The sequence below is a fragment of the Fusarium oxysporum genome, chromosome VII, assembly GCF_013085055.1.
Source record: "Fusarium oxysporum Fo47 chromosome VII, complete sequence".
NCBI classification, from domain to species: Eukaryota; Fungi; Ascomycota; class Sordariomycetes; order Hypocreales; family Nectriaceae; genus Fusarium; species Fusarium oxysporum.
This window is the reverse complement of record NC_072846.1, coordinates 1,107,176-1,130,945: the sequence shown is the minus strand read 5'-3', so window position 1 is coordinate 1,130,945 and position 23,770 is coordinate 1,107,176. Positions and strand designations below refer to the sequence as shown.

General features: G+C 49.0%; 8 protein-coding genes across 8 annotated transcripts; 4 read left to right on the top strand and 4 right to left on the bottom strand.

Annotated features, from left to right (window-relative positions):
• Positions 1-2,617: 2,617 nt before the first annotated feature.
• On the top strand, positions 2,618-3,635 carry FOBCDRAFT_251760 (P-loop containing nucleoside triphosphate hydrolase protein; the record flags this gene model as incomplete). The annotated part of the gene is made up of 5 exons (XM_059610965.1): positions 2,618-2,643; positions 2,757-2,835; positions 2,942-3,133; positions 3,248-3,401; positions 3,610-3,635. The coding sequence occupies 5 exons, from the start codon at positions 2,618-2,620 to the stop codon at positions 3,633-3,635; spliced, it is 477 nt and encodes a 158-aa protein (XP_059467503.1).
• Positions 3,636-4,588: 953 nt separating this feature from the next.
• On the top strand, positions 4,589-5,386 carry FOBCDRAFT_241686 (ferritin-like superfamily; the record flags this gene model as incomplete). Its single annotated transcript, XM_059610385.1, has 3 exons — positions 4,589-4,696; positions 4,751-4,854; positions 4,912-5,386. 3 exons carry the CDS (start codon positions 4,589-4,591, stop codon positions 5,384-5,386), a joined length of 687 nt encoding a protein of 228 aa, XP_059465338.1.
• On the bottom strand, positions 5,314-7,783 carry FOBCDRAFT_227550 (uncharacterized protein). The gene has a single exon (XM_054705549.2). The coding sequence runs from the start codon at positions 7,729-7,731 to the stop codon at positions 5,755-5,757; it is 1,977 nt and encodes a 658-aa protein (XP_054561524.1). The 5' UTR covers positions 7,732-7,783; the 3' UTR covers positions 5,314-5,754.
• A 1,540-nt stretch (positions 7,784-9,323) lies between these two features.
• FOBCDRAFT_241684 (uncharacterized protein) lies at positions 9,324-9,683 on the bottom strand (the record flags this gene model as incomplete). Its single annotated transcript, XM_059610384.1, has 1 exon — positions 9,324-9,683. One exon carries the CDS (start codon positions 9,681-9,683, stop codon positions 9,324-9,326), a length of 360 nt encoding a protein of 119 aa, XP_059467502.1.
• A 236-nt stretch (positions 9,684-9,919) lies between these two features.
• FOBCDRAFT_227547 (uncharacterized protein) lies at positions 9,920-11,626 on the bottom strand (the record flags this gene model as incomplete). Its single annotated transcript, XM_054705548.2, has 1 exon — positions 9,920-11,626. The coding sequence occupies one exon, from the start codon at positions 11,624-11,626 to the stop codon at positions 9,920-9,922; it is 1,707 nt and encodes a 568-aa protein (XP_054561523.2).
• A 980-nt stretch (positions 11,627-12,606) lies between these two features.
• FOBCDRAFT_251756 (uncharacterized protein) lies at positions 12,607-14,225 on the bottom strand (the record flags this gene model as incomplete). The annotated part of the gene is made up of 2 exons (XM_059610964.1): positions 12,607-14,028; positions 14,211-14,225. The coding sequence occupies 2 exons, from the start codon at positions 14,223-14,225 to the stop codon at positions 12,904-12,906; spliced, it is 1,140 nt and encodes a 379-aa protein (XP_059465337.1). The 3' UTR covers positions 12,607-12,903.
• Positions 14,226-14,329: 104 nt separating this feature from the next.
• On the top strand, positions 14,330-16,001 carry FOBCDRAFT_186263 (Bromodomain-containing protein). Its single transcript, XM_059608620.1, has 2 exons — positions 14,330-14,606; positions 14,664-16,001. Exons 1-2 carry the CDS (start codon positions 14,520-14,522, stop codon positions 15,705-15,707), a joined length of 1,131 nt encoding a protein of 376 aa, XP_059467501.1. The 5' UTR covers positions 14,330-14,519; the 3' UTR covers positions 15,708-16,001.
• Positions 16,002-18,098: 2,097 nt separating this feature from the next.
• FOBCDRAFT_251754 (uncharacterized protein) lies at positions 18,099-23,052 on the top strand (the record flags this gene model as incomplete). The annotated part of the gene is made up of 7 exons (XM_059610963.1): positions 18,099-18,243; positions 18,278-19,229; positions 19,279-19,390; positions 19,854-21,826; positions 21,859-22,178; positions 22,211-22,699; positions 22,756-23,052. Exons 1-7 carry the CDS (start codon positions 18,217-18,219, stop codon positions 23,050-23,052), a joined length of 4,170 nt encoding a protein of 1,389 aa, XP_059467500.1. The 5' UTR covers positions 18,099-18,216.
• Positions 23,053-23,770: the final 718 nt, after the last annotated feature.

The window sequence follows — 23,770 nt, the reverse complement described above, 5'->3', positions numbered from 1 at the left end:
TATAACAGACAGTGACTGATCCACGGCGAGTTGCCACCACATTTGTTTAGGTCCTAATAGGCTAATACTGGGCCGATTTATCTGCTGGAGCCGTACCCCCTAGGAGATGTTGGATGCGCGATGTGGTAGGAGTGAATTCACGAGATAGTGGACTAGAAATCGATAATCTTATCTGTTGAAGTCTTAATGAAGTCTTAATGATGTCTTGATGATGTCTTGTATTGCTTTCGTCGTCATCGTGCAGGGTCGTTCTTCTTTAGACCTTCGCCGCCACAAGCCACATATATTTGCCACTGCTAGACATACAATGGACGGATAGTGCACGCACGAGTGTAGTTTGTGAAGGTGGGTCAAGTAATCGGGAATTCCATTATTGGTTCCTTCGATGATTGTGTTGTTTTCAAGAGTGGGGCATGGGGAATCTAACATCAGGTGCGAAACATTGCGGAAGGCAAGCACGCTAACGATTGCCCTGGCCAATTCGAAATGAAGGGGTCCCTTTGAACGATGCAGAGCGTAGGATTTATCGTAATAAGGCGGTAACATGGGCCGGCGGAAACGGATGAAGAGTCGTCTATCCGAGGTTATCATAGCCCGTGATTGGCCAATAAGAAGAATCTACCGGTACCATTGGTGCTGAAATCGTCCTCTGGCATAATTTCTCGCGTTATGCCAAGATTCTTGTTTCGAAGGGACAAGTAGCTCCTGAGGCAAGGGTGTGCACCACTCAATTCAATCAACTGAATGGCTCGGTAGCGGTGAGTTGACCTGGTCAACCACTCTCTCTAGTGGCGTTGATCAATTATCCGTCAAATTGAGTTGAATGGACACTGGTTGAAGTCGTTGATCTCCAAGCCGAGCTAGTTCACTCCCACTCTCCCATCCCCTTTTCGTCACATCCCACCTCTACCCAGGATCCTTCTTCCGTCCCATCACCACTACCATTCTCAGTAAGAAGTAGTGACACGTCCAGGTCGTCAATCACCCCAGCCCGTAACCACGATCGCAGCACTTGACACATTCCTATAATGTCCGCGTCCAGCCGATTTCGTAGTGGCGTCACCATCCGCCCTGCCGCCGCAAACATCCTCTCGCACTCTGCTGACATCGGCTGGATCGTAAGGAAGTCTAGCGCCATTCGCGAAAGACGAGGATACCGACGTTTGCGCTTATGCCAGTATGATATTGGATCTCTAACATCGTTATCTCCATCCTCCCATGACGACTGCCATAATTCGAGCTCGTTAATATCTTCATTGATGTCGTTAGACAAAGTCGCTTCCTCTTTCACCAAACCGTATCCGAGAACCGGCCGCGTGCGCTCACAGTACGCTTGAAATGGGTTGTAGTACTTTCGCTGCCGCTTCGCAACTGGTTCGTCGTCCACAGGACTCCGGACCACCTGTAGGTGACGGTAGTCCGATTCCCACACTTCTCGGACCATCTGCTTCGCCTTCATCACCCATTTCGTGTTATCCTTCCACTCATTCTCGAAATACCCCCACCGGAAAGCCGGGTGTAGCGCTAAGGCCGTGTAATAGATTGGTGTCTCATCCAGCCTGCTGTAGTACTTGTTGAGTTTTTCCCAACCCAGATTAATATTGATTCGGAAGTGTTCCGCGTCGGGTATCTCAGAAGCAAGCTGCTTATAGTCCTCGAGTACTTCTAACAAGAACTCGAATCCCTGGATAACCTCCCATACATTCCCGTACGAGCCAACCCACCCTCCTTTCCGCTTGCGTTGTTGGCCATCGCCTTCCAGAGTCTTCACGGCATCCTCATAGAATCCAAGAAGCTTAGCCAGGTGTTCCAGGACTACCCAGTCATTGACCATAAGCTGGTTTTCCTCCAAGCAAATCAGGGGCTCCCTCGCAGACTTTCTGAGATTCCCTGTCCTCTTTGATCTGTTGTCCTGCTCCCACTGTTGACGATGCTTCAAGACGAGTTGTTCGATGAATGGTCGAAGAATGATGGCGCGTCTAATCATGTATAGTTGAGAAAGCCACCGGGTATCGTTATCAATGATCAAATCGACCGGCTGCCTCGCTCTAATCCTGGGGTCGCTGGTACGCCCTTCGTCTGGCCAAGAACAGGTAAAAGAGAAAGAGAGAGATTGAACAAAGGAGATGAGTAGAAAATAAAGAGAGAAAGAGAGATGCGGGTGCTTCTCTGGTCGCCGTCGCCTAATGGCGAGGGCATATCTTTCCAAAGAACGCGCTGTCCTTGGACAGGTCGATGAATTTGGTGAAGTCTTTTCCCATTGCTAGATTGACTGCTGTATCCGGTGAGGGTGTGAGCCTCACTCGACAACGCGGCGGTACTTTTCTGCAGTAGAAGATGTGATCTGGTGCTTTGCGTCGGCCACATGAGCAGACCAGGCGTGCGTTGACATGGTCGAATTTTTCGTGGTATGCGGCGAAGTCCCCGTGGAGGGATCTGATACAGAGTGAAATCTGGGGGGGTGTGTCGCAGGGTAGGCATTAGTAATCTAGCTATATGCTTTAAGTAACTGTGCGGGATGGAATACCCCGCACAAGAGACAACTTAAGACATCAATCAACACATTTGCTGCTGCTCATCATATTCACTCTAACCCTTTAAGCACGCTCAGTGCGACATGAAGCATACAAACGCCATTCGTAGGTATACTACCATCTATTTGTCATCATCGCCCTGCAACCGTGCGAAGCTCACTCTGGCTTCAAGCGGTTATAATGTCGATATAGCGCAGCTGATCGCTAACCTGAAGGATCCAGGAAGCTTGTTATCATTGGAGACAGTGCTTGCGGCAAGACAAGCTTGCTAAGCATGTTCACTCTTGGCAATTTTCCAGCAGTAAACCTTTCCCTTCGTCCAAACATTTGATTTACCTAACTTATACAAAGCGTTATGTAGGAACCATCACCGAATGATAACGACTGAGGTGTTAAAAACGAACCAGGTTCCAACAGTTTTCGAGAATTATATAACTAATTGTATAGTGGATGGACAAGCTGTGGAGCTTGCCTTATGGGACACGGCTGGGCTGGAAGACTATGCACGATTAAGGCCACTTGCATACTCGAACGCAAATATCATTTTAATCGGTTTCTCTGTCGATGACCTCTGCTCGTTAAATAATGTCAAGTGCAAGGTTCGATATTCTTACCCAACACCTCATAGAAGCCAACTAATAAGCCAGGGTTGATAGTGGAGTAAGGAGGCTACTCGCCTATGTCCTGGCATTCCAGTTGTTCTTGTTGGCTAGAAGAAGGACCTTCGGGAAGACCCAACTGCGATCGGGGAGATAAGAGAGAGTCCCCTGCGACTCGTCACTGAACATGAAGGCGAGATAGTTGCTCACAAGATTGGTGCCAAAATATATCTGGAGTGCTCGAGTTTAAGCGGCGAGGGTGTCGTATGTATTAGCAAGATCATATTGCTTAAACTGTGGCGTTAATAATATGCGTTTGATAATTATACCAGAGACAGGAAACTTCTGCATTTTATATACTTGCAAATCTTAGATTAAACATATATTCTAATGTTGATTAATCCTCCAGATCTCCAGTCTAGTCTAAATCAGTGTAGCCGACGAGGCGTTTTCGTTCTCTCTTATTCTAGTTCTAGATCTTGCGATACCTCAAGAACTTTAAAGATTCTACAGATGCCTCTCTGGTCTATGTCTCTTGTACTTCCCAAGTGCCGCTTGTACAAGGAGGCAGTAGGACCAATGACAGATCTCGATCCAAGCTTGTGACAAACCAGGAATCCGTTCACCGTGGCATACCACTTTCTGAGTTCGTCCGTTACCTTGTAGCCCGGCGTATGTTCTCCGAATTCGTCTGTCAAAACTGGTTTCGCACTGGAGGCGCAGCGCCCTTGATCTGTATGGTGGTTTCTATGAGACAGTATGCAAATTCGTCGCTGACCTCAGGTTGGAGCCAGCGATTACATGCACCTTCACAGAGTTTACTCGTTTGTAGATAGGAATGCGATGTGCAACACTTGCAGGGAAATGATGTGATAATCGCCTAATTAATTTGCAGCGAGGGTGTTGACAAACAGTGCCGTAAAGAGACTGTATCATATGCAAACGGGCTGGAATGTCAGCATCGCCAGAAGATTTTGCAACAATCAACGACGCATAAACCCTACTCATTGGTATTTACAACATACGCTTTTCCACTTCGTGCAGGTGTGGCGTAACGGAAACAGTAGATTGGGTGAAGCTGCTGCAAGTCTCAGTGTTTCATAAGCTCATTATTGTAATTATCGTCATCATCGACACGTTTGTAGTCTGGTGCGGGGAAGGGAGTCCGCAAGGTTGGAAGCCTTGGTGCGGGATCGCATCACCTTCCCCGCATCTCTAATTAATTAGTCTAGACGTACAATTGCGCAACGATTACCATTAGACCCCCGCACGGAGCGAACACTCCGGGCATCAATGTTTGAATGAAGGTGTAATTGAAACACTCGAGGGCTATATCTATGAACCAGTGCACCCTTGTTTCAGCGGGGAGTAATACCACCGAACATCCGACCTAACCACTCATACATTATTCCAAATTGCCCCTAATATCGAAAGATCCTTAACTGTGCTGCTACAATGTCAGGCTCAAATACCGACAAGGTACAGGAGGACCTCAAGAAGTTTTCCGCGGAGAACGTCGATGCTCACATCCAGGCATCGACGTTTACTGATGACATCCAAAATGCAACATTATTCTTTCAAGACCCTAATACCTAGCAATTTTGTTAATGCCTGCAGGCTATTCGTCAACATATCCAAACCGAGTACAAGGCCTGGTTCTTCTTCCGCAAGCTTGGAGCTGACTGCTTGCGCTCCAATGTGTCACTGCACGGCTTTGCAGCGTAAGTGTATACATGCCGCTGGTAGTTTTATATAGTCGTGGCTAATGTCAATTACAGGCTTTGGAAGCGATCCGCCCAGGAGGCCTTTGCTGATGCAACCTGGCTAGAGTCGTACCTCGTCCAGCGTGGTGGCCGAGCCAAGCCAAGTGACATCCCTGCGCCCGATATCGAGTGGCCTGATGACCCTATCGATCCCGTCCAGCCCGTCTATGCGGCCCTGCAGACTGAGAAGGAAATTCTCGAAGATCTTCACCGTCTATGTGCCGCTGCAGAGAAGGCCGGTGACAACGCACTGGAAGATGTTATTGAGAGTCGCTTCTTGCGTAAGGAGACGCGCCATGTCAAGGACTTAGGCGACTTGCTGCAGCAGTGTGTCCGTATCAGTAAGCAGGCTGGTCACGGCTTGTACCATCTTGACAAGGAGCTTCGTGCTAACAACGGAGTTGTGCCGTGGGCAAGCTTCAACGACCCTGACAAGTCTGACGAACTACTTCGAGGTGTTGTTAAGGACCTTTACGAAGCTGCGGTCTAGGAAGCCTCACAAAACAGCATTGGGGTCTTGTCTAAAGATCTTGGGTCACTATTCTTGCGATGGCTTAACCGGAAACATACATAATTTGTTAGGTCTATGGTATTTCCGACGCTGCAGATTTGAAATGTCTTCACCTAGCCTGGGACGCGAACAACCATGAGGCAGATACCTCCCATTATTATAAGAGTTTTAGCTGGCACCAAACCTGCCAAGGCTTTCGAAGCGTATAATAAACACATCCTCATAATACAGAGAATAGCAAAATGTGAATTGGAAAAACGAGGAATGCTGTATAACTTGCCTTCAAACTAAGAATGCAAATTTCTTTCCTTCATGCTGGTTATCTGATAACCATAACCCCCCAAAACCTATCGTGCATCCGCATAGCTCTGTTTTTGGCCTGACAGCAAATCCTCTCTTGCAGCAATTGGCCCATCGTAACCCGCTGGACAAGCCCCTGTCTCCATGTAGTTCTTAACGTCCCCCATGTATGGTGCTGGACTCCCCGTAGGTTGCTGCATTGGAATGGAAGTCGGATTGTATAAAGTGACCATCTTGCCATCCACTGCCAGAAACTTCTTCTTCTGGCCTCCAGACTGTAGTGCTACATCAGGCGTGCGTAGCATATATCCAGGCTTGGTCTTCCTTGGCTCTGATGTTGTGTTGATCAAGTTTGCCATGAGAGAGCTGGCCCAGTGCGCATCTGCAAAGATCATGAGGCCCAGCCAGAGAACGATGGCGAGTAGTAGGGCCAGACAGCTCAGAACAACTTGGAGGCGAGACATAGCCACCGTAAGCTTGTCAACGGTGATCTGCACAAGAGACGGATCGATGCTGACAGTATATGCTCTTGCGACGAGAAGAGATTCGAGAGTCTCGGAATTATTCCTAACCCATGTCAAAACATCGTTGTTAAGCGACTGCGCACTGATATTGGACCGTCCATTGCCAAGGCCGTAAGCAACCATGACAACTGCTGTGTCAACTTGACCAAAGAATTCAGGTTTGCCCCTGGCAGGTCTGGATCCAGCACAATCAGTGCGAGTGATCTTTCCACCAAAAGCCTCATTCTGGAAGTTCGATCTCTCACATTTCTCAATAGGCTTTGGTGCGTCAGAAAGGGTCTCGGATCTGATGAGGGTGATATTCGTGGTGGTGATACTGATGAGAGAGTACATAGTCGTCCCATTAGACTCCGCAGTATAAAATCCCCAGTTACTTTGCAATGCAGACTTATTGCCATTGTCGGCTGTATTGGCGCCGAACTGATAGCTTACCTTTCGGTCCTGTGCATTCATCATACTGTCCACAATCCGACCGGCAAGCGGATTCTTTCTTTCAGTCTCATTGGCACTCCAGGTTCGTTGAACAAGATCGGTAACTTCTTCCCTGGCAAAAGGTGTCCCAACAGTTGTCACCATGGTGGCTTTGAAAGTGGACTGGCTGAAAGTATGGCGTCTCTTCTCTTTGGTAATGGTAAAGACTTGGTTCATGAGAGCTGAGCCACCACCTCCACCCAGAGAGAACCAGATGTTGTCCTCTCTGTTGGGCAACATGTATCTCGAGTCGAAAACTGTATCCGTTGCATTGTTCCAATGAATCTCGGGTTTACCGGCTACAGTTGCGATGAGGCTGGTGGAGAAGACATTATTAAATGTGCAATTCCAGGCGGCAGATCCGTTATCAAAGATCCAGCAAGGCTCGAAAGTTTCGCCGTCAAGGGCGGAGTTAGGAGGTACCATGGAGCCAGTATCTGGAGATACAGATAAGCCATCACTATCAAGCCAGATGCGCGCACCAACCCCTCTCTCTCTTGCAGGCGCCACGATCTCTGGCAGGTCGTTATTGGTCACTTGGCCAGTGAGTGTGTAGTTGAGGCCTGGCACGAACAGGTCAGCGCCAATAATTTGTGGAATCTTCTTTTCCACATCTTGCAGTTGGCCGGAGTCGAGAGAGAGCTGGATAATATAGCTAGGATTCTCGTTTCGCTGGTCTTGGTAATCGGCGATTGTCACATTCGATGCTCGGAAGATATAACCCGGGGAATCCAGCGCCCAGAGCAGTGTACCATAAAGTCCCAAGACGATGTTGAGAAGACTAAAGGTAAGTACGACCAATCCTGCACGCGATAGACCTCGAGATGTAATGTAGAGAGTTCGTTGAATATAATCTTCAGTTAACATAAGGTATGATGTGAATTGATTTGATCGGGCAGCAATTAAGGAGAAGAGCTTGAAGATAAAAATACCCATAAGCAACTCGGCGCATTTGAATATAATTGATTTGACCGCATTATGGTACAAGGGTATCGACGATTTGATGAACGATGAAGTTGATTCGATCATCTTGCGGGAGAGGCTTGGAAGGCTAAGGCTTATGCTTAACTGAACTGAGTTTACAATCTGGAACAGGAAGAAAGTGAACGAGGGGAATGACCTCTTGGCTCAACCTGCCCTGCAGACTATAATTCCGTCCTTTCCGCCACTCCGCCGCTTAGTTGCAGTAATATCTTCGCGATATCCTTATACAAGCTGGTATTTCCCTCGGTGTAAATGGATATCTTGACGCCACTTAACATGCGATTACTAAAATAGTGTTCCATAATTGGTGGGCATCTGAAGTAATGCTAATCATTTCCGCATCAGGCTAGCATTGGCTTTCAGCTGAGAGTTGAAAATCAATAGTGTCTGGCAACACAGGGGGAAGAGCCAGGGGTCCTCTTAGTCTAGACTCGCCGAATAACGCTAGTGAAGCCACGGGCCTCCATTCAAGCTTTTTATTCACGCTTAGGTCGCGTAAAACTTCAGAAAACAGAAGGACGTATTATTAGGGGCAGACTTTGGGCCCAAAACGAAAAGAGTCCAATACTCGTAGAGAACCATAAGCGTGATGGTAAGGGCCTCAGAGAGTGCCCAGAGCGATGGTCATGTGGAGTTTGTGATAGGCAATTACTACACCGGCGTGACAGAATGGCTACACCGGCGTCACTCTTACACAGGCGTCATTTTTACGGCTTCTGATTGGTCCATCCCTTTGCGTTAGTGCATTTAGATTCTGCCAACACCGCCCGTTGTACCTCTAGCTTAGCTCCCACCGCGACGATCGACACGCCCGATGAAGCTCTTCACCAGCTAGCTACTACACTAATTACCTCTTTGCCGTGTGTAGTGTTGGAGAAGTGGCATGCAAGATGGTGTTATACAGGCAGCCACCTCAAGGGAAGATGTCCCACGATGATACCAAAATTGTCTGAACACATTATAGATCTCTTGCAGGATCAGCAGGTCTCGTATCTTGGCCTCTCCTCTTCAGATACTTTTGTTGTGATGTTCGCTTTAGAACTGGTTGACCCGATTGGTTCTTTATCAAAAGCGAGGACTTGTTAAGGGAGCTGCCTTCACCGCCTTTGCGCGGATGTACCTGTGGGTCGAAGAAAAAAAGAGCGAATCAGAGGCCATAAAAGCGACGCCTGTGTAAGAGTGACGCCGGTGTAGTAATTGCCTTGTGATATGTGTTTCGGGATTATCTGCGGGTGATTTGGAGAGGGCCTAAGCACGCAGTCTGTTCTGGCTTTACACTATGATTAGATATGCAGTTGCGTTGCCGCACCTCCAGCAAATATGCCAAGGTGTCAGTGACGAGAAAGGCAATTGATTGAGGGCTTCTATGTGGCTCTTCTGTAAGGCTGAGGATGGTTCTCTCGTTGTCAGCTATATCAGTAGCGCATACCATGGTAATCGCATAGTTAATCATTTTCATGCAGTACTTTTAACCTTTGGGTCATGATAACAAGTTCATGTAATCTCGATATTTTTCTTTTAATACGTTACTTGTCCCAATAAACTAAAGGTATCCCCTCCCCACCAACGCCACGCTTAATAAAGTTGATATCCCTATATTACAACTTCAACCACCACTCACAACCAAGAAACCTCCATCAAAATGCAGACCGCATAACTTCTTCCCCCAAAGCCTCCTCAACCATAGCTAGTCTAGCTTGCCAGCCGGGTTCCATAAAACGAGACATAAACATCAATCGTTTCGCCGCCGTATCAATCCCTATCTTCTCTTTCATGACCTCGGCCTTCTCAGCGTCAAGCTGCCCAATCCTCTTGGTAACCAACGCAATCTTGCTGTCGGTGTTGAAAAGTCCAGCAGTACTCTTGTCAAGTTGGCTTTTGACTACGGTATGTACCTCTCCATGTTCGAGAACCGTTCTTTTTCGTTTATCCAGGAACGTGCGAAGTTCGTTGTCCCCAGGATATTTGTTGTAGAGATCTTCCAGGTCCCTGAGCATCTTGTTCTCGGTTGTGATTGATTTCTCTACATCCTTGAGCGCGTCTTGGGCCTTTTCCTGGTCCTTTGCTTGCTTGCCCTTTGTAAGTCTGAGGCTGCGCTCAACGGCGGTGAGTCGGCGGTTTTCGTCGCTGTTGGATGATAAGAGTTCTTCGAAGCTCTTGATATGAGGTTCTAAGGCAGCCGAAGCGGCCTTCAAGCTTGCTCTGAATTCGTCTCCGGTGGGCTGAAAGAAAGTTAGTTTATGACGACCTCATCGGATTGACTGTATTTGCAAATGTTGCTCACAAGAAGAGCGTTCCAATCCAATGATCCAGTCACCTGTGAACTTGGGCGTCGAACGTCAGCAGTCTTTCGTCTTTTGGTTGAAGAGGCTGTGAGTGATTCTGAAATGCTCGCCGCTGTCTGGTTGACGAAGTTGTTGGTAGATATAAATGTGTTTACTGGCGATGACGGAGCAGGGCGCTTGTTAACCCCAGCCGGGGCGATGGGACGAGGTGTCGATGGTTCACTGCCTCCTAGGTGGAAGTATAGAGATGCTTGAGGAGTCGCATTGGTAGACGCCGATGGTCGGTGATTCGGTTGCTGCTGAGAGCTCTGGGAGGTCTGAGAAGTAGTACTGGTACGACGAGACAGTGCTGGCTGCGAGCTTGCTTGTGCGCGAGGAGAAGAGGAGCTTTGAGAACTCGTAGCAGCCATTGATGGCTGGCTACTTGATCGTTGGTCAGGCTGTCGCGCGCTCTGGGGTGTAGGTAGAGATTCTGCTGATTGTGCACGAAGTTGTATAGAGTTCTGAGCCGCGGTTGCTGATCCCTGGCTGCCTGGTGGTTGCGGAGGGTGCATAGTGCCCTGTGGAGTTGTCGCAGGAAGAAACACGGGAGTCTGAGGATTGCCCGGAACAGATGACGCTTTTTGCTTGAGCGGTTGCACACCAGATCGTTGAGCACCCTGGGCGTTCCGAGAAGCAGAGGGGAGAGGGGCCATCATTTGGGAGCTTGGTGGTTCGCGCGGCTGCGTCGAGCTTTGAAAAGCCCGCGGAGTTGTAGCAGCAGAAGACTCCGAAACTTGTTCATCTGGTCCCTCTGGGCGGCGAATAGAGCTCTGGGGGGTATCATAAACCAAGCGAGATGGTGGTCGAAAGCTGCGCCGAGGGCGGGCGCTTGACTCGGCTGCGTTGGAGCCGGAGCTGGAGACGGAGGCGACAGGACTGCCTCTGGATTGCCCATTGATTTTGGCGGGCGCAGACCTGGGATTGGCCGCCATGGTGTCCTCCATAGGCTCATCATCTGGAATATCACCGATGTCTCTGTTTCGTGACCAAAGGTTTCGTTCATGAGGGGCGCTCTCTTCCTCTTCGACTGTCAAGTCGGGATCTTCTTCAGTCTCTTCTTCATCTTCATCTTCATATTCGCTGAGATCTTCTCGAGGGCCTAACGCGATAATCTCATCAACCGCTTCAGAGTTTGACTCGGTTCCTCCACTGTCCGCAGTCTCATCCTCATCAACTTGATCATCCGCACGCCCATTCCATCGCCGTGTTTGTTTAGTATCAATTCCCATCCTGCGTAACCACTTTCGCACTTTTGCGATATCTGACTTACGAAGTCGCGGGCGATCTGAGCTCGGATGGCTAGTAGCGAAAACCTTCAATCTATGGCGCACCTCGCCGAGCTCCACGTTCTCAGCAGCAACTACCAGAGAGACCAATGCGGAAAGGCCCTCAATAAGTCGAATACCCCAAGTCTCAGGTACAAAACCTTTGCAGAACTCAGTTGGCCACATGCCACAGGCTTGATGAATGCGCTGCGCTGCGTGTAACGCTCGCTGGGTTGGATAATCTGGTGATGATGAGGCGCCGTTCAGTGACGGCCTACCGCGTTTGCGCGCAGATGGAAGCTTAGGAGTCATGATTAAGTAATAAAAAATGAAAATTTGAAATAGCATCGGTTGTCAAGGTTGTAGTCATTTAAGCGACTATGCCCGGTTACCGGGGTCCGGCAGACAGCCGAAGCCCCGCGGATCAGTATTGATCCGTGATGCCCCATTTCGCCAATGTCAAATTCGCCAATGTCAAAGACGATGACCAGCTGTCCCCAAAGTTTCCGCTTCTCTCTTTAACCACTATTTACTGTTGAACAGGCACTGGGCGTCACGTGCAAGCAGGGATACTTTAAGATTACAACCGAAATGGTAAAACCTCTAAGGGGCAGAATTCAACAGAACACAACATGAATATACCAATCTGCATCAATGGACCGAATACAGGTAATGTCTGACACCAGCGCGTTCCGAAATCGAGAAACCCGGAAACTTGTGCCATGGGAAGGCTTTCCAATCGTCTGGCGAAGCATCCGAGTTATTAGGTGAAGCACTAGGTGCGCTGCAGTCGGGATTCTGGCAATTGACGGGTACGTTGGCGTCCATTTGAAGATCAGGAAAGGAATAGAATGCACGCAATGATCTTTCTGCAAGGGTCATGGGGCGCGACGACAGCTGAGACCGTTCATAAACCCCTAATGTTAGGTGCAGTTGGCACGTGCGTCAAAAATACGGGGCAAAAGTATTAGTAGGGGGGTAGCCTTGAATTTCTGATTGGGCCTTGGTTACACGTCAAGATGCGGCGACACCATAACGCAGCGCGTAAAGTTTTATCTCAAAGGTCATCAACAGCACCGCAAATATGAACTATAACCAAAAACTTGAATCCCTCTGGGCTTGATTCATCACGTCATGACGCTTAATCTTATGACAGAGCCTGGTTCTTCTTATCCTATATATCCCTACTCTTCTTATCCTATATATCCCTACTCTTCTTATCCTATATATCCCTACTCTTCTATTATTAATCGTCGCTTATCCCCCCTGTTCGCCCTCACATGTGTCTCTATCTCCGGCCTATTTCCATGCGTCTATTTCATAGCGATTAACCTTCCCTTTTCCTGAACGCGTTTACTGGGTTGCTTTTATTATCGAGACCCTTTATCGTAGCTTGATTTGAGATTTGTATCCAATACTACTTTCAAATTGATTTCATCCAACGGCAGATCGAAATCAACCGCCTTTCGCTATGGAACTCCAGGATCTCTTTCACTACGGCCATTCTTGGCGTATCATTGTTTGCAAATGGTGTGGCGTTGTACCGCAAACTAACATCGCTCGGCACGTCCGACAACAGCAAAATCCAATGCGTACATATTAGGCCGCTGCTACATTCGAAGTCCTCAGCCCACGTCTTCAAGTCCTTCATAGCTTATAGACGTTCCTCCTGCCAATTCCCCGATCGTTCTCCAGGCGAACCGAGAGCTATAAGGGTGAACCCTAGATATTGACCGACGGCCATGCATATATGGAGGTTGTTTGGATGTGCCGACGCCTCCGGACCAGGCTCTGCTAGGTGATAGTACACTCTCAGGCTCGTCCCAGTCAACTTTGAGAAACATAATGGCCTCGCCAGTAGTAAGAAGACCATGTTCAAGGCCACTGTCGGTCATGTAATGATATGTCTGCGTGATGGCAGATACCGTCAGCTTCTCCGCGTGGTACTGGAAACGCGCGTCAGGGTCTACAGAAGTTGGAATCGTCCTTCGGTTCACAACTTCCTCGTGGATGTCCATGGCGCGGAGACCGAGACGAAGATGCGGAGCGGTCAACTTGTGAGGCGGCTTATACTCGGAAACGTAAACCATGGTGCGCCGGGAGGACAAGGTGTTGTCGGATCGATAGACGCAGATCTGATCCGGTCGCAGCTGCTTGAGATCTCTTCGATGGTCCGACGTCCGTGGTGGTATCAATGGTGTCTCCCTGTCCACGAATTCCTCAGAGACGTCGCTGAGGGCATGGGGATGGTTCTCAAAGACGACACCATCTCCGATCCGAAAGGCCCTGCTGACCTCCTCCACCTGTTTGAGCTGCTGTATGATGGCTCTGACCGGATCCTCCACGCTATTATGTAGGAAATATTCGAGCGTCTTCTCGTCTGCTATTGGCCGTTGAGAGATCCTGTTCCCCAAGCCGGCCAAGAAATTTCGGTTTTCGAAAACGTGGCTTTCGGTAGGGTTTGTATCGTAAAGTGTGCCGAACCTAAACTTCTGTTGATCAAGGAAGTCGGGCCATGGCCTCAGATTTTTGGGCCACCACTTGTCACGCGGATTTGTGATGGAGCCCCTCGAAATCAGTTTTGGATCTGGTTCGATGGCGAAGCGAGAGAAAACGGAGGCATAGCAAACTGCAATGTATTTGTCAAGTGCCGTGAGTCGTGCTTGTTCTTCTGACGCTCTGGCGCGTTGTCGCTCCTCCTGCCGTTCTCTCTCCGCTTCCTCGGCGCGTTGCCGCTCCTCCTTCGCGCGCTGCTAAGTTTCTCGTAGGAATCTTGTCAACTCTTCTACACTCAATGATCTATCTATGATATGCGGGATTGATGTCGTGGTGAGGATCGATTTCGAAGGGTGGATATTTGCATCGCAAACGTGTTTTGTGTTTTGAAGCTGGGCCTAATTAAAGTGGGACCCATTACGTTGCGAGGGGTTACCTGGCGGGAAATCATTTGAGGCGAGATCTTTGTCAGCGTGCGAGGCCCCACATTGGGAGATCTCGGTCAGAGTTGTCTGTGTTGGCCTCCTAAGGTTCCCTGCCTGGCTTAATAAATTTCGTTCATTCATATTAGGGTCCCGGAAAGCCACTGATCGGCGAAATCGGCAGTCCAACTCCTATCGAAGTAATTTACAGTCAGCTTTCTGGCTTGATAACACTTTTGTTGGCCTTAAATTCTTTTTTCTTTTTTCGTTTTTGTTAAAGCTCGAATTCTGAGGTGACAGATGAAAGGCACTCACGGACTACCATGAGTTGCGACAATCGCATTGACGTCGTGCCCTCGCTTCCGGTACAGGAAGGACTAGGGATGGGGCCGATTTCACTTCTTGAGAAGGTATTGCCGCCCTAAACATTGTACTCTACCTGTGTATGTGGCTAACGTGCCATGTAGCCCGCAGTTATTGAAGAACGTAACGGCGAGATAGAATTCCGTGTCGTCAACAATGATGGTGACCGGGAGAGTCTCATCGTCCTGAGTGGGCTGAAATGCGTCTTCCAGAAGCAGCTACCGGAAATGCCTAAGAGCTACATCGCGCGCCTCGTCTACGATAGAGCTCACATGTCCATTGCCATTGTGAGGAAGCCACTAGCAGTAGTAGGAGGCATCACGTACCGGCCGTTCAAGCACCGTAAGTTCGCCGAGATTGTCTTCTGCGCCGTATTATCAGACGAGCAGGCCAAGGGCTACGGGGCGCACCTCATGTCGCATCTGAAGGACTACATTAAGGCATCATCAAATATGATGCATCTCCTGACCTATGCCGACAACTCGGCCATCTCCTATTTCAAGAAACAGGGTTTTACAAAGAAGATCTCGTTGGATGACTCAATTTGGAAGGGGTATATAAAAGACTATGACGGCGGGACTCTTATGCAGTGCTCTATGCTCCCAAGGATTCGCTACCTAGAGGTAGGCCGCATGCTCCTCAAGCAGAAGAAATGCGTCCATGCCAAAATACAGGCTTTTAGTAAGAGCCACGTGATCCATCAACCTCCGAAACAGTGGGAGAACGGCCTTACTCCGATTGATCCCCTATCCATCGATGCAATCCGGGCGTCAGGTTGGTCACCTGGTATGGACGAGCTGGCTAGGCAATCCCACCACGGCCCGAATTACAAGCAGCTGTTACATCTCTTAAATGACCTCCAGGACCATCAATCATCGTGGCCATTCCGGCAGCCTGTCAGCGAGGACGATGTCGCCGACTATTACGAAGTCATCAAGGAACCAATGGGCCTAAGTACTATGGAGGCCAGGCTGGAAGCGGAACAATACATGACACCTGAGGATTTCATTAAAGACGCCCGGCTCATCTTTGACAACTGTCGACAATTCAATGGTGAGAATTCGCTCTATGTGAAGTGTGCCAACAAGTTAGAGAAGTACATGTGGCGGCAGATACGCAAGATCTCCGAGTGGTCGCATTTGGAGTAGTATGATAGCATGACTTGGTTACTTGAAGCACCATGGATAACTTTCCCGCCTGCGAGTCTGTCGGCGTAGAATGCACAGCATGCAATCCACGCCTTCATGTTCTTCCAATGCAGCGGCTTCAAGTATGGCCATGCCAGAGCCTTGGGGGAACATTATTGACTAGAAAAAACTTCTTCGCCAATTGGTCAAAGGTTGGCCAGATGATAGGGGTGGTTGCCAGAGATGGACGCTGTACGAACGACAATCAAATTCGCAATCGCCATTGGCCACCACGATGAGAAATGACCCAGATCCCGCTAGCCCATTAAATTGATTAATACTAAATGTAAAACCGTCGTAGAATTAAAGATGGGCACTGCGTCAGCCGCCAAAATTAAGAGACTGAACACTTGGAGGAATTGGGCTTCAAGTTGACTTGCTACTAACCTTCACAAGGACCAAGGAGAAGTGCGATGAACTAGAGCAAAAGAACAAGGCGAGATCCACAAGTGCTTGACGAGATCAAAGCAAGAACTAGAGAGGTGTGTGTATTTTTAGCTTCAGAATCCTTTAGGCATGGCTACCGGGCGTAATAGACTTATCTGTCTGTAGGGGACAAACAGGGATAAAAGCCTAGAATGAGTTCTATAGCTATTAGCATTCGATTATCAAGTCACTGCATAAAGAGAAGCTTTGTGGGCGCGTGTTAAAGTTCGCTCTTTCAGAAATGATGTCCCGCATGAGCCTTGGCGGGCCCCCTCTATCTTCGATGCTCCATCTCCCATGGCCTTGAAACCGCGGGCAAAAGTGGCAGTCGCATATCAAATTAGTGTGGTGTCCTTATCTTTTTATACTTTCCAATGCGACAAAATGGGCCATCTTTTGAAGGCCATGCTATTCCGCTCTGCTTGGCACTTGGTCAAGGAAGGGTTAACGCCATTCCAGGCTCAGACCCCCGTTGCTCTCCTCTTGGAATTGGTTGAGAACATGCGGTCGTTTTCGCTTTTGTCTGTACCCCATGCACCTAGACAACCAAGAAGTGCAGGTCGATGAAGCATGATTTGATTGCTCTCTTCAGGAAGAAAGAGAGAGGAGACAACATGGACTAACGTTCGGTCCCACGAGGCTGGCGCGATATGGCCCCGATCTTAGAAATGATTTACAATGATTCACGAAGGTTCCGCTGACACGCTGCATTTTGCTTCTGGGGCCTCACCTCTTGGTACAACCTTAACGTAAGGGCAGTAAACAAGCTCGTGATATAGTTCAATTGACAAAAATAGGGCAAAGTAGCCTCTTGAAGTAGGGAATACGAACTATCCTTTCGTACGATAGTGAAAGGCAAAGTCTGGTGATATACTTTGAGTCTCATTGCCTCAATGATGATCGCGAGATAAAACCTCCACTAGCCCTCGATAAGCAACTCCCTTCACAACTCGTTACTTGAATTGCACGACAAGACGACATCAAGTCAAGTTCAATGATCTTAAGAGTTATAGTGCATTTCATTACGAAAATCGCGCTCGCGACCTTATGCTACATCTCGCAGCATTGGACTCCAATAATAGTTCCTGTCAGCGGGGTAGCTGACTTGTACAGCTCTCTCTTATGATCAACTTAGTTCCTTCTTTCTACCAGGTAAAGACAGCCCGAGACGGAGAGTAAGTGTCTCTGAAGAAGCGTCAAAGATAAGAGTGTTGGGATGCATTTGCTCTTTGGTAACTTTGCCATTCGATTGTCTCCTGCGAATTACTTATTTTGTAAGATATAATGAAAATAGCGTGCTTCCATAATGAGCAGCTTCTCGTCGAGGTTGCATTCTCTTATTTATTTAACAGCTAGTGATGTAATGTTCGTCATGGAATTGAACTAGTCATCGATTGTATGGGGTAAGAATTGACCGTTTCTTCGCCAATCCCAAGTCGCGCTAGCTCTTTCAGAGATAGTACGAGTAACCTTGACATTTAGCATGAGCAGCTTGTTCTTGTTATCCCTTTGAGCGGCACAAGGCTCCAGACAATCTTTACCGGTCTTGTGGCGGAGGTGCGATTGTCGAGCGGAAAGGATAGAAGATTACTTCACTGCATTTTTAAAGTCGAGCACTGGGGGAGAAGGGCCCATACACGAGACGTACGGTTCGCCTCATAGGCCTGAATTATGCGTACAATGGCATTTCGAACCGACATTTACAGAGTTTGGTACGCCGATGTAGAAAAAGGTCTAGGGGGAAGAGTCGGCGTTAGCAAAGTGGAGGAGCGTCGGATAAATATCTTGGGCGCTTCGGCTGCTGGCCAAATCCGCTCGCCAGACATGGCTACTGTGGAATTTCGGCTAAAACCGGGGAGGTAGAGAAACTGATGGCTGCCTGGATGGCGAGAACAATAAAGCATATAGCTAGATTACTAATGCCTACCCTGCGACACTATCTTATCTCAACGCTCCGGCCCAAGACGAAGCAAATTTGAAGATTTTCTTTTTCTTTTTTTGAAAAGCGTGACTAGTAGACGCTCGACATGGACGTGTCGGCTTCATGACACCATGGCCCGCCTCAAGTCGAGTTCGAGATCCAGGAAGCCCGGTCTTATTTCAAGGCCCCGGCTTCGGCTGTGGTCCGAACCCTTCGTACGAGCAGCCCCGATTTCCCCGACCTCAACGCCGATGGTCTGGAGTACTTAGACTTAACCAACGATGTCTCTGAATCCTCTGACCCGCTACCGTTCAACTGCGATGCGAAACTCTGCCGCGAAGATTACGCATCTCGACCCAATCTAGTGGCCTCGAGCGGTAGAAAGAGAAAGAGCAGTGAAATCAGTGAGGAAGAGTTCAGCGTCCTGGGCACTGGTACCTGTTCCCCCACCCCGAGCTCTGGGAATCCATCCGGAACACGTCGAAGCGACGGATCTCGCGGCAGTCGAACACGCCGAACCCGCGATGGCTTCAAAAACCATCTGTCAACCGAAATTTCACCCATCAGTGAGGAGGGCGAAGTTGAAATACTATCGCCCTCAAGATATGTACACAGCCCGCTTGCTCATGAGCAATCCCCTCGGAAAGCGTTACCTGTCATCGACACTCAACATCCCTCGAAGGGAGCAACAAGCCCTTTGGAGGAGTCCGCTGTTAATTCTGAAGCTTCCAATTCAGTCCGTCAGACCAGCTCGCTTCCTCCTCGAATGGAGGATGACAGGGATGAGTCATTCATTCCTGACTCCGATGGAGAATCTTTGATGCCCCCTTCCCATAATAGCTCAATCGCCATCTTGAAAGTCTCCAAGGACAAACCAGCAAAGATTTGTACTCATACAGCGCCAACAGCTATGCCTGCAGTCCAGCCAGGCTTTGCTTCGCTCTCCCAGCGCCTCATTACTCCAGGAATAGCCGCCCCTAGAGTGCGCGCCATCGCATCAAACAGCTCGCAGACCGCCAAGGCTACCACTGAAGATTCTTTCAATGAACATCCTAGTAAAACCCTTCCCGAATCAAGTCAAACATCGTTTCTTCTGAATCAGTTGAGTTCCCAACCATCGACCTTGACTAAATGGAGTGAGTTCATGGACAAGCTCATTCAGCAAAACGATAAGAATTTCATAAGAGCGATTTAACGAGCGCTTGCCGAAGGAGAAGCGAAGTGAGGTTAAGTCAGAAAAAGAGCGATTGTTACGACAACAGAAGGCCTTCAAACAACTCACTGCCCCAACGGATGAGTATCTCTTTGAGTGTCATAAGCCTACACTTGCGTACCGGACAGGGGGCTCTAGCCAACCAGAGGACATGAAATGAAAGATACATTTAGCCCCACCTAATGTATGCGGTGATAGAAGTCCCAACAATTCCCGGATCTACATAGGGGTACTTTGCACTCCTGACAGCTGTACCGTGACTGAACCCTTTTGCCCTTATTCCCATTATTTGTATTAGCTTATAAGGGCTGCGGCTGCTCACGGCGGCTGTTAGCAATAACAATATAGCTATCGTCATACGCGTTGACCGCTAGGTCGGAGGCTTGTTGAGAAGCCATGAGGCCGTAGGGAATGAAGATGAAATGTATGATGAAATGGGTGGGGTTGATTCCTCTGGCCCTCCAAGTCATTCCATGTACCTTAATCAAAGCGGGGGTCATGTGGGGCCCGGTACGGAAGTGTAGGCTTATGACACTCAAAGAGATAGGGCACTTTGTAGGAAACGCGAAGAGCTTACCCAAGTCATTACTCAAGCCTACGCCCAAGGCCTTGACACGGATGAGGACGAAGTTCGACTTGATGACCTCATCGATGAAATCCAAGCGGTGGAGCATGCCCTGCTCAAAACAATCGATGGCACTGGGCTAGATGCAGCTGACTTCCTTGGGACTGTCCAGAAACCAACGCATGGTCGCCCTCCTACATCAGTCATTGTGAAGGGCACTCAACCAATGTTTCAAAAGAGTGCCAACATGTCTATGATGCCCAATGTTGCCACACTAGCAAGCGAGATGGGTACGCGAGTGGCTCATGAGACTCAGCTGCCCAAGGCTTCTGAGAACCGGCAGTACCCAGCAACATCGAGGATTGAGGCCTCGCAAAGGAGGAGTGTTATCTCCCAGGGAAACAACACTGTTGGGACTCCTCTTTTCCCGAAAGACACCGCAAAACCCTCAAATGCACCTTATCAATCAAGACCGGCGACGAGACCATCAATGGTGGATCCCATGCCTGTGGATGCAGAATTTGGTGTCGGTGACGACCGCTTCTCTGATTTGGATGGACTTCAGCTCCAGCCAGTGCTCAAAGCTGCAAGAAACTTGGTACCAGGCAGTCGAAGTCCGCCTCAAGCGACACATCGTCGCCCTAGCGATGAATTCAGTGACTTCAGCGACGACGGGGAGATGCTTGCTTTTGTACAGGATTATGAGACCCGTCAGCCCCACGTTCCCATCTCGCAAGACTTTAGAGAAGTCTTCTCGGAGACAACTGTTAATGCTGGAGCTGTTGTAAAGCCTCAAACCTCGTCAAAGGAGCTATTGACGTCAGTAGCGCCAGAGTCAATCCCTGCCGAGCCGATGAAACATCCGTGGTCACCTGAAGTTCAAAGGATGCTCAAAGACCGGTTCAGAATGGCAGGATTCCGCCATAATCAGCTTGAGGCTATTAATGTAACATTGGGAGGTAAAGATGCCTTCGTCCTTAGGCCAACGGGTGGCGGCAAGTCTTTATGCTACCAATTACCTGCCGTTATCAAAACTGGCAAGACTCAGGGTATCACCATTGTGGTGTCGCCCTTGCTCAGTTTGATGCAAGATCAAGTTGACCACATGAAAGCTCTAGGCATTCAGGCTGTCGCTTTCGATGGCGAATACTCTGCTGAATATAAGAGACAGGTTATGACTGCTTTCGAGAAGAGAAGCCCAGAGGACTACATTGAGCTCCTGTATGTTACCCCCGAAATGGTGAGCAAGAACACTACCTTCAACAATGGGCTGCGAACCCTGCATCACAAAGGTAAACTTTCACGCATCATCATTGATGAGGCTCACTGCGTCAGTCAATGGGGCCCTGATTTCCGGCCAGACTACAAAACTTTGGGCGAAGTCCGCCAGAGATATCCTGGAGTGCCGGTCATGGCTCTCACAGCCACCGCGACACAGAACGTCATCGTCGACATCAGGCACAATCTCGGAATGGACAACTGTCAAACGTTCTCACAAAGCTTCAATCGTCCAAACCTACACTACGAGGTTCGCGGAAAGACAACGAATGCCAAATGTATGGACGAGATCGCGTCGCTGATCAAGTCCAAATATGCGAATCAGAGTGGGATTGTCTACACGGTCACACGAAAGAACACAGAAAAAGTTGCGGAGAGTCTTTCGATCCAAGGAATCACCGCCAGGCACTACCACGCAGGCCTCGACCCCAAGGAGAAGGTTGAGGTACAAACTGCCTGGCAGCAGGGCCAGGTCAAGATTGTCGTTGCAACAATTGCGTTCGGCATGGGCATCGACAAGCCAGACGTGAGGTTTGTCATACACCACGGACTTCCAAAAACCTTGGAAGGATACTATCAGGAGACGGGTCGCGCAGGCAGAGACGGAGACCCCTCCGATCGCATTCTTTTCTATGGCAAGCAGGATCCAAGGATCCTGAAGAAGTTGATCGCTGATGGTGAGGGCAACAATGAGCAAAAGGAGCGCCAGATGTCTATGCTCAACCGTGTCACGCATTTTGTGACAACAAGTCTGATTGCCGACGGGTTGAAATTCTTCGCTATTTTGGCGAGGATTTTACTGCAGCGCAGTGCCGCAAGACTTGCGACAATTGCAAAGCTGGTTTGATCTTTGAGCAGCGAGAGTTTTCTGAGTATGCCATAGCGGCCATCCGGGTTGTTCAGGCGCAGAGGCGAATTACAGCGGTGCAATGCGCCGACATCCTCATGGGGAGGAAGTATCCCCCCTATGAGGCACGTCACTCAGATGACTGGTATGGAATGGCAAAGAGCCATAAGAAGCATGAGCTTGTTCGAGTACTCGACAACTGTTAGCCGAGAAGGCATTTCATGAGAACAACCAAGTCGGAAATCATGGCATGGTAATCCAGTATCTGAAACTCGGAGCGACATACCGCCTGTTTCTCTCAGGGCAACGGAAGCTCATGTTATCGATTCAAGTACCGGAAGAGGGCATGACTAACAAGCTTTCCAAGCCCCGATCGAAGCAAGCCATCAAGAAGCCAAAGGGTCAGGATGTGACCGCCATGACGTCGCCATATGTGTCTTTACCTGCTGGACGACGGAGAAAGAAATCTCGTACTGTGAAAAGCGACGATGAGAATGGCGTCATGACTTTGAACGACTATGCGAATGATGGGTTCATCGTAAATGATAACGAGGATGAAGAGGCCTTTGAAGAGCTGCCTGACCACCAACCACTGAAGCCGCCCTCGCGATCGCCTGGGCTTCCAATACCCATCAGTGCCGAGTTGGAGGACTTGAACGAAATACAACGGGATATTGTCGACGGTTTCGTCCAGGAAGCAAAGGTAGTAGAGGAGAAAATCCGAGAGCGGAAAGGGCTCAATCACCACTGTTCACCAAGAAGGAGCTCCAGGTGATGGCTATACGGTGGACAATTTCTCTAAACAAGATGTCTAAGATTCCAGGCATCCAACTTGACAAAGTCATGATTCATGGACCAGAGATCCTACGTATCTTGCGAAGATACTACAACGGCTACCGTGAGGTCATGGATCCCAAGTGCTCTGGAAGTAACGACCAGGAGATTGTGGATCTGCTAAGTTCAGATGCCGAGATGGGTGAGGATGCCTACGAGGAGGAGGATGGGGAGGATTCTCCTTATTTCAACACCACCAGGCACGCCGATATTCGGGCCTAGGTATTATTCGCAGGCGATTTGACTCAAATCCTCCACCACAATAGGGTTGCGGGGTCAACATTGAGTAGGAATATAAACAGAACAACATCTACTACTTTATTCTATCTAGTCACAGAGAATAACCAGATGAGACAAAATCAATCAGTAATAATATGGAGGGTTATATCCAATTGAAGGACTAATACCGGATGCTGCTCTGGCAGCTTTGTAAGGCAGCTATTCGACCCAGCGCCGGCATTGAATCCCACTTTCGGTATCAACGTCAGCTGAAAGGTAAATTACTGAGGGATATCAGAGACTACTATAGCGCGATGGAGCTAGTTGGCACAAAACTCTTTGCCTTACCGGCCAGTTTGGACAATTTTTGAAGCTCCTGGGGGAAAGAGAAAACAATCTCGGTCCATTGCCGTTTTCGGTCTGATGCAAACCCCTGTCGAAAGCTTGAGAATGGCTTGCTTGACCGGCTGCAGCCACAACAGCCCTTTCGCTATGGTAGGCGAGGCAGACTTCGACACATGCTAGTCCGTACACAGTGACTTAGCGGCGGGCAGCTGACCACGTAGCTGATGCACAGGGCCATCGGGCGCGCAATGACACTTGTGACAAATTAACAAATGCAGGCGAGCAATTCGAAACGAGGGGACTAATAGGTAATCATTGGCTGCGTATGTTCCTCAGTTGTGAGGTGACACGCCTACCCCGCGCACCATGTCAGCAT

What these genes read in the sequence shown, in the direction of transcription:
- FOBCDRAFT_227550 (XM_054705549.2), bottom strand. Translation starts at nt 7,731, where the DNA reads ATGATCGAATCAACTTCATCGTTCATCAAATCGTCGATACCCTTGTAC.
- FOBCDRAFT_186263 (XM_059608620.1), top strand. Translation starts at nt 14,520, where the DNA reads ATGAGTTGCGACAATCGCATTGACGTCGTGCCCTCGCTTCCGGTACAG. An exon ending in CGATTTCACTTCTTGAGAAG is followed by an intron (nt 14,607 to 14,663) that starts GTATTGCCGCCC and finishes CGTGCCATGTAG; the next exon opens with CCCGCAGTTATTGAAGAACG.